Genomic DNA, 10,264 nt, shown 5'->3' with positions numbered 1-10,264 from the left:
TGTATTTATATACGTGTGTATTAACATGTACACTAATGTATTTATATACGTGTATTAAACATGTACACTAATGTATTTATATACGTGTGTATTAACATGTACACTAATGTATTTATATACACAGTGTATTAAACATGTACACTAATGTATTTATATACGTGTGTATTAACATGTACACTAATGTATTTATATACATGTGTATTAACATGTACACTAATGTATTTATATACGTGTGTATTAACATGTACACTAATGTATTTATATACGTGTATTACCATGTACACTAATGTATTTATATACATGTATATTAACATGTGTACATCTTACCATACACAAGTACACATGTAATATGTATATAGTAGTATGACTACTACTGTTTATGAATCAGGATCCACACATTAACACATGTACATCCTACCATACATGTACACAAGTGTCAGACTTACACCTATAGATATTTTTGTAAAGTTTCCCTTTAACCACACACACATGATTTGATACTGTCCTTACATATTTCATCATATCCGATGTTTCACATCATACATACCACATGCATGTTTCACATAAACAACTTTTGTACACTGTAGCTTTAAAGTGACACAGTAAGGTATTATACAATAGTTTTCATTTATCCCGAAAATAAAAAAAGAAGATGAAATGAATTCATAATAATGTGTAATAAATTTCTTTATAAAGTCAGAAAGGTTATTAAAATGTTTTTATGGTAAAGAAGCTAAAAGTCCAAACAGCGGAAGACGACTGTACTATTCTACTATAACAGTAATTTTTAATCAACAATGAAATTGTACTGCTTCAATACCAATACATAATCTCCCTACTTCAATCAAAACCAATACACAATCTGTCCTAATCAATCATCATATCACAGACCTCATGGTCCATAGAATGGGCTCGGCAGCCCAGACCTACAATGTCATCACAGTTGGGTATCTGCAGCATCCATCTATATATCTATATCAGGTCACATCCTTAAACAGCAAACACATATCTATGTCTCCTCGGACTGTGTCCACAGTGTCCTGACACTCTGGACTGATTTGTCCACCTTGGCTGTGCCTGTCCTGATCAAACCCATTACTGCTCACACTACTAGAAGTATCCTCATTAACAGGAGTTCCACTGCTACTGTCTTCATCAGATACAGCCTCACATTTACCCCTCACATCATCATCCTTACCAGCTGTTCCAGGACCTTTGGTACCAACCTTTCTGGGAGAGTATTGTCTGATCTGTAAAGCTAGACTTGAGGGTACACCCGACGGTACTGATGGTACTGATGGTACACCTGATGGTACACCGGATGGTACACCATTGCCATCGCGAGTCCCCTGGTCACCACTCCTTGTACTACCATTCCTACTCTTGACTGGATCAACATCATGGTCGCCTGACACCTTCTTATCCTTTCGTTTTCTCTCCCTTCTTGCAAGCTTATTCTCCATAAAATCAACTTTCTTCATATTTTCAAAAAATCTAAAGAAAAGGAAATTACTCTAATTAAGTTTTGATACAATAAAATAAAAAATTAATAAATGTACTTTTATTCTGTTTTTATACTTTTAACTATTTCATGATTTTGATTTGAGTATATAATCATACATAAGGGGACACTACTCTTGTACAATATACTTACCATGTTAAGCATGGTACAGGTTTACACGTTATCAAATTTTTCAAATTCTATCTAATTACATTTAATTTGTTAAGTATGTCCAATGGGTCATTTACGTATATTGTCTATGGACTTGGTAAACATCGACTCAAATAATCATTATTGCATCGACAATAGCTGTTTTTTTTTGCTGTGCAGTCTATGGGGAGCAACTCAAACTCAACTGGCAGATTCAGAATTGATTTTTCAAGCTTGACACTTCTGCTTGGTTGAGTATCACAATACAAATACAGGAGTAGAAAGCATTACACTTACTTCTGGATTCTCAGAAAATTTTCCTCCAGTTTCTTATTTGCTGACTTTGTCAAAAATCTTATGAACTGAAAAAACAACATGAATTCAAACTGTAAATGTTGTTTGAATTTAAGTAAATACTGCTTTGAAAAATGTCTGTTTGAATGCTACTTAACATTAATATTTAAAAAAACAAAAAAAAAACAAAAAAAAACAACAAAAAAACAAAAAACTAGATAGCAAATATGCAATATTCTGTATATAGCATGAATCATATAACATATATTTAGGAAAATATAATTCTACCTAGGAGACATATCACTAGGCATAATAATCTATCCAAATAATTGAAAATCCTAGAAATACTGTCAAGATTATTAAAAGATAAGACACATTTCCTACATTTTTAGCTAGCAATTCAACATCATAATAATTCCACAGCAATTGAGTCACTGTTTTTATAAATCAATTAACTTTTAGCATTTTACAGTCAATATGCAATAGTAAAAGCCAGTAAAGGGCTGAGATTGAGAAGATCTTGGTCCTTTGGATAAGGTTAGCTAATAAATGATATTACAAAAATGTACAATGATATTTTTCTTTTCTGACAATCAGGAAACAAGCTTTATCAACTTAAATTAATCAGTGTTAACTGCTAGCCAAGCTGTTTGTGCATAAGGGGATAAGTAAACCAAAGAACTCAGAGAAAACTATGCACGTTGTTAGGTAGATAATCCCATAATTTTGAAAGTCATGTCCAATCAAGGAAGCAAACCCTGGTGAAAGGAAATAATGTTATCCAGTATGCCACCTAGCCACCATGGCACAGGTACATAATGTAACATTAAGTTACATACATAATGATTTAACAAGTAAGAATTCTAAAGGATAAAAAGAAACAATAAAAAGAACAAAGTCTTTCAAATAAAGTTCTGACCTCCATGGAAACCAAGAGACTGCCATCCTTAGAGAGAGGTGCTTCTAGTCCATGTGTACTTCTAACGCCCTGGCAACACAAAAAGTACACATAGGTTATCTCGTATATGCCGAGATGAATTACAGTCCAAATGTTTAGACACTTTTCTGTGCCATCTGTAAAGGTAATATGGCCATGAAACCCTGTTATTCCAGACAAATTAGATTACAAATGTCAGAAATAACAACAATTTTCAGTATTTATCTACTACAGCCCGACACTCAAGGAAAATTGAATTGGTGAAACAAAATTGTCTAAATGAAAAAGGTTTAACTAACACTCTTCCATAAATAACACTTTTTATAAAAAGAAGAAAAGAATTTCTTTACATGTATCATATTTTAAATCAAATACTTCTGGTATATCACATAATCTCACTTAAAAATGTATCTTATTATTTCCTTTACAAAAAGTTCCAGACTGTAGTTTCTCTATACTTATTTTATCATGTTTCTGAACCTATTTTTTTTCAAACCTCATATTACATACATATACAGATGTATAGTTATGAAGTACATACAACATATGACATCTGGTATATTATATATGCATGTACCACATGATACTGGATGAGACTTACCACTATAATTTTTCCCTTGTTGCCTAGGCTTATTCCTGAGTTTCTGAACCCTGAAGCCACAGCACAGCATAGCTGTAATGATGTGTTGTTTTTTAAAGTCTAAATCATCATTGCTTAATATCAAATTTGTTTTCATATACACATGATCTGACTGAATATGTATTACTAATGAATGTGATAAATTTAATTGACATATTTATTTAAAACTCAATAAATTCTTTCAATTGATTAAAATAAGTCACCAACAGATATGTTAATTATCACAGCTGACTACTGCTATTGTTATTTTTTAATTAAATAAAACATTAACTATTGTATTGACTGGTTACTGGATGAAGATGGCTGTGTACACTCTAAAATTAACTCTCTCAGTTACATGGAAGAATCACAGGCATTATAATTTATACTGACGGTTCTTTGAGCATATTCTGTGTTCCTGCACTGAACATGAAGAACAAATGGTTCAAACTTAAAGACAGCATCACCGGTTAATTCTTTCAGAGATTCTATCTGAAAATCAAACCAAAGATTCATACTTTCAAGAATTAAACAGCGATTAATACATGGTATTTCTTATCATACCCTGCATGCCTACACTTGGGCTTGAACTAACGACCTCTTGCTCATAAGGCAAACATCCTAATACAAGGCTAAAGGGAAATTCCCGCTAGTGTGAGCTAGTAGAACAACCTTATACTCTCTACTTTTACACTACTCCCTCCTTCACAAAGTATTCCCTCCCAAAGACAACCACAACAAAGGTTCTACAGCTCCAAGGAAGCCACTGAATCTCATATAGCTTTCACTTGGAGTTGTCAATGGCACCAACTGTAATATAGGAAGGAGTAATGAAAACTAACCTGTCCATGCATGTGCTGGGGCTAAAACTATAATATAGCAACCTCTCGCTCTCAAGGCAAACATCCTACCACTAGGCTAAAGGGAAATTCCTGCTAGTCTGAGCTAGTAAGGCGACCTTATACTCATCACTTTTACCTACCAATCTCATTTATACAACTGAACTTTGAGGTGACTTTTTGGAATATTTCTGTGGAGTTATTTCCCTTGGCAAGACAAGATTCATCACCTTTCATTAAATATTGACATATGCCTTAATAATTTATACTGATAAAAACAGCATATAATTGTCAATACATTTCCAGTTGAATAGGTCACCATGAAATTTCTGCTCTTGTCTGTAATGCAAACAAACATATATATAGTCACAACTGAACAATTTTTTTCTTCGACACAGCTAACAGGCTATGGTAGGTATACTTGGACATGCTATATAAAAGCTAAAATAGGGTTACAGTGTTGGGTTTTGATTAAAATTAATAATACAATTATTCAATAACCAACAGGGAGCATACCGTATTTATCCTGTAATATACCCAAGTTGGTTCATTACATTAACCTTGACTCTAAGGAGAGGTTGGTTTTCTTTCAGAAAAATGAAACAGCATGAGTTAGAGTTTTACTGCACTGCAATAGACATACCGGTAAGTGGGCTTATCAACAGGTATTTGTCTATAGCTGAATAGCTCACCACTTGTTCAGCCTCAGCAGCTTTATGAGAAGTAAACAGCCATTTGCATCCTTTCTTTTTTACTTTCAGACCAGGTTTTTCTTCATCCTAAAAATTAACCAATACAATGTTTATTGAAATGTTCATAAACATAAAGTACATATGCATGCTGTGTTCTAACCATGGAAAAGTGTCTATTGATAATAATTTGAGATCAATCTTATTCATATTTTATGAATTTTATTTAATATTTTACAAGAACATTCTAATAAAATGTAATAAAAAAAGATAATAAAATATCAAAAACATGAACAATTGATGCATTTATTAAAAAATATTGATATACACTATGCTATAAAAGTAACATTCTTTTTTTTTTTAAATGAAACTTCTATTTATAGTATAATTTCTAAAATTAAACTAGCCCTTGCTGATGTTTATTGTTCTTGTCTATAACTTTTCAATATACTTGATATGATAGGTCTACATAAGGTAAATTACCTATTATATAGTACACAGCGCTAGCCTATACATTTTATTTACAGGACTTTCTTTGGCAACGTTTTTTTCTTATTAAAGATATTTATAACAAAGTGGCTTTTATGTTATCAGAGTTTCATCAGACTCTTCAGTATCTCCAACACATATTGCTGGAAAATCTGATGGATTAAAAACAGGAGGAAGGTTATCAACAATAGATTAAAGATAAAAAGGAAATTGAGACATTTAACTCTTTACTCTTTAGTCTTGTTTTATTGTAGTGCCAGTCTTTATCTAAATATGAACATATCTAATAGACTGAACAGATATACAAAAACTTATCTTATAGTGAATGATTTTTTATTTTACATGTTGAATATATGGTATTAGAACAAAAATTGTTTGAAAGTGTTATGAACATATCTGTGTCTTGGTGAAAAAGATTACCACTTACATATTTACTATAAATCTGCACTATAGTACTGCTGTCACAGAGAAAATTTCCTGGCATATATCAATAATCAAGTGTCCAGAGACCAGCTATTTTGATATCAATTTTTAAGATAATTTAAAGTTTTTATTCTGCAGTGTATTTTACGCGTTTTGGATTAAATTAGCTCTCTAAAAGTGTACATTGTTTCTCTAGTGTTCCATTTTAACCTGCTCAAAGTAACACTTAATTCATATTAGAATGACTTCTACTATTTTATAGGCGAAACATTGCAAGATACCCGTAATCATGATAAGAAATGAAACCTTTACGGTAGTAATCTTATATTAATGATTATTATCTTTTCATAATTCCCCTTGGCTGAAGAAAGTGATGTTGACGAGCACTCAAGTACGCTATAGGGGCTAGTATTACCCAGTACGATTTCATTTTAACAATACATTATACGAACATTTGACAATTTTGTAGAAAAAAGTCCAGGGAGGACAATAACGTAATACTACAGCCAGATGTATCGAATCATTTAGTAGACGACCAGCAGACAATACACAAAACATATCCAATCACAGGGCCAGACACCAACTCACAATATGATCGTCAAAAACAATTATTCTTCCAGAACAGCTGCTTGTTGTAAAGAAGTTATCGTGATTATTTATGTGCTGAACTAATGGGACAATTTCCTCGTCTATAGATCCTTTCCTGCTCAGATCTACGCCGTTTAACGCCAAAGACTTCTGTTTATCGAACAGCACGTCCATTTGGTTTTGTTTTCGTCTTGGTCTTACAACGTGTTCAGAAATCCACGTCCGATTGAAGCACGTACAGAACTCTGATTACTTGAACATAACTAAAATAAAAATCGCAATATTCACATTCCGGATATCGATTCACAAACGACCTTTTAGTATATATTCTTCCGTTCAGTTATGTTGTTGATATCTGCAGGCTGGCGATTTTTTTTTTGTATATTGTTGATGACATTAAACATGACTGAAAAGTTAGTTCCATCACTAAATCTTGCGTTTATTGATTATGTATGGATCTTTGATGAAATTATTTAAGAAATAATTAACGATGATTCGTGTATTATTGCAGGATATACAACGAGGACGAGGATATTTTGCAATTAAATTAATAACGAAGGCCGCAGGCCTGGGTTATTAATTAAAATTGCAAAATATCCGAGTCCGAGTTGTATATCCTGCAACAATACACGAGTCAAAGTTGATTATTTCTATTCTACCATGTACTGTTTAGTTCTTAGATCGACCTCTTTCTAATAGAAAAACAGCAAAGAAACCCCGAGAAAACCTTGTGATTTATTTCATGAGTATTACATTATTTATTGATGAAATATACAGGCAATACAGTACTACGATCAAGAGCATCTTTCATATGGCATTGATTTTGAAAATAAAAAAAGGGATAATTTTTTTTTTTTTTTTAAAGTGGGCCTCCATAGGATTCGAACTCGCGTCGTGATAAAAATTAATTAAAGACTAACCCATTAGCCCCACTAGGCTATGTTGACCTTAAATAAAACGGGTGAATATTAGATATATAAAATTGTTACAGCCGTGACTCCGGACCGTGTATTATTGGCACGAGCGTGGGTTATTGGAAAATAATACATGGTTTTAAACCAATCAAAACTGGCGTTGCATAGCAAACATGGTAGAATCGATATTAGATTCTACGTAAACAAAGTGTTTTTCCCCAAAAGTTTTTTGATAGATTTAATTTAAACATTGTTCATTGCATTTAACAATATTGCAGTGTATGTATATCGTGCCGACGTGTTACGGAAACGTGTAGATTATAACCGTCGTGTTACGGAAACGTGTAGATTATAATCGTCGTGTTACCGGAAACGTGTAGATTATAATCGTCGTGTTACCGGAAACGTGTAGATTATAACCGTCGTGTTACCGGAAACGTGTAGATTATAACCGGGCGCACATGTCAAAGGCCAAATCGATTGAAATCTATGAAATCGAGTAAACTTTTTTTTTTCTGAAAGTCTTTTTTATTATTTAAGTAATTTGATTAGGCCAGAGACATATATAGATATATCTCTGATTAGGCGTAGTTACGTACGTAGTACTTTGACTTTCGACAGTTTGTAAACGTGATATATATCAGGGTCTGTTGGATGGGGATAAGCTGTTGTTGGGTTTTGTTTTTTTTTGTGTGTGTTTTTTTATAAACGATTCCGCTGCGGTGCAGAGCAGGTTCAATTGCATTTCCTATACTTGATTAATGGAATCAATGAAATGATTACGTAATACATAATGCACACTGAAAAATTACATCTTCGTTAACATTTTGTACACGGTTTTGACGAATTTCGGTCTGTACATTTTCTGGAAGAAATTGATATTAGGAAATATGTGAGTACAAAATTAATTCTAGAAATGCAAAAGAAACGTTTGTTATGAAAAGATGTACCTTTTGCACACTTTTCACTGACTGACTGAGAACATCTTTTGATGGAATAAGACATTTCTCAATAAGACAACACTTAATTGCTTCTCAGAATTAAGACACAAAACATTTTTTTATAAGCCCCTTGTTTACATAATTGTCTGTACATGATAGTTATATATATATATACAAATATAAAACCTTTTATAAAGTGTGTCTTTTACAAAGTACAGCGTCAGAAAAAAATAAATGCATACATCCAGATACTGCTCGAAATAATATTACCGTTCAATGGGAGGTAACTCAAGTTATTTCCGATATCTTCTCCGCTTGTTACGTTCGCTTTCGCTCTGTGAAGAGACACAGGGACCTGATAATTGATTAGAGTCTACATGTATTTCGACCTTCAGTAGTGTGTTTAGCACATTTTCGAAAAAAAAAACGAATAAAAAACTGATGTTGTTTCTACTCGGTCACAAGAGTGAACACCTACAAGGGAAGTTGGGGGAAACAAAATCCTAAAGCTATCTTCAAATTCAATTATCGTGTTGATGTTTATTTGTCAATAGAATAAACTTACTTCTGTTAAAAAAACCAACACCAATATTACAAAATGAGTATAACCATATGTAATTTTTTTTTAGATGTATGACGTAATTATCGCATATACTGATACATCCTGATATTGCTGTACACGTATAATATATTAATATATTATTTGAATATATATCATATGAATATAGCTGGCGAAGCTGGGTTTTTGAAAGAAAAGGGACAATGCTGTATATTACTTATGCAAAGGGTTTGGTAGCAACAATTTTTTTTACACCTGTCAAATTTTGAGTGGAGTAATTTAGTATGACGCATGTCCTCAGGTTTTCTTCCAATCTCTTTGAAAATTGGTATAGGATATATCGATTCAACGATCTTTGAAATAAACAATTTCCTTTGCTGCCCCCCTCCCCCCACCTCTTTTTATATTCTTTTAATGATTTAATGTTGTCTGCAGATTTCGTCTCTCAGTTTTCCACCTTTTCCTCTTTACTAATTAGCACTTCAAATAAGTAAGTAATAAGGTATGGATAAGGAATGGAATGTTCGACAAGATGATGGACATATTTAATGGTTAGCTTTTGAACCATGTTAAGTGTTGATTAGTAAAGAGAAAATGAATAAGTACTGAAGGAATTGAATAAGTAATGAAAGAATTGAATAATTAATAAGATATGGATAAGGAATAAAATGTTCGAATAGGTAATGGGAACGTTTGATTATAAGTTTTGAAGTATAAGTAAAGGGGAAACGAATATGTAATGATGGAATCGAATAAGTAATGGAACAAGGAATAACTAATCAACTTCACAGAGGTAAAATACTATCATGACATGAAGTTATGTTTCTGAAGTGGCATATCGGTTCAAAGACTTGTCTCCACTGTTAGTGTTTTATCAATATCGTTACACCTTTATGATGGTCTCAGTCGCTGGGTTTACGAGACTAGTACTATACCTGATGAAGTTTATCAACATGACGTGCAGTTGTGCTTTCTTAAGATGTATTTTGATTTCAACAAGTTATATTTCCACATTGCCATGAATTCTGATGCGAGGATGTTTGTCATATTTGAGAATGGGATTCTGCCATTTTTTTTACTGTTCTATGAATGTCTCTAAGATAATTAAACAATCAAAAAGGTGTTGTCTTTTGTCAAGCGTAACGCTCAATGTCTATGCTACGAACACCGCCACGTTTAAGACGCTGATTGTTTTTCTTCTTTCGTCTTTGAAAGTGAAACAAATACTACAACAAGTTCAGTGGTTTCCCGTTTAATATCTTTTTTTTTCTCGTATCACAGACAATTTAGGGGACATTGGAGATTAAAATTGTCTTTTCTC

The 10,264-nt window shown here is 32.6% G+C and overlaps 1 protein-coding gene across 1 annotated transcript; it reads right to left on the bottom strand.

The window, feature by feature from the left end:
- Positions 1-348: 348 nt before the first annotated feature.
- LOC117334545 (tRNA wybutosine-synthesizing protein 3 homolog) lies at positions 349-6,749 on the bottom strand. The gene is made up of 7 exons (XM_033894230.1): positions 6,530-6,749; positions 5,033-5,119; positions 3,895-3,993; positions 3,484-3,555; positions 2,865-2,933; positions 1,949-2,013; positions 349-1,494 (listed from the first exon to the last, which is right to left on the bottom strand). The coding sequence occupies exons 1-7, from the start codon at positions 6,701-6,703 to the stop codon at positions 978-980; spliced, it is 1,083 nt and encodes a 360-aa protein (XP_033750121.1). The 5' UTR covers positions 6,704-6,749; the 3' UTR covers positions 349-977.
- Between the last annotated feature and the right edge of the window lie 3,515 nt (positions 6,750-10,264).

The sequence above is a fragment of the Pecten maximus genome, chromosome 1 (genome assembly GCF_902652985.1).
Source record: "Pecten maximus chromosome 1, xPecMax1.1, whole genome shotgun sequence".
NCBI classification, from domain to species: Eukaryota; Metazoa; Mollusca; class Bivalvia; order Pectinida; family Pectinidae; genus Pecten; species Pecten maximus.
Note: the sequence above shows the minus strand (reverse complement) of the source record. Positions and strands in the feature narration are given on the sequence as shown.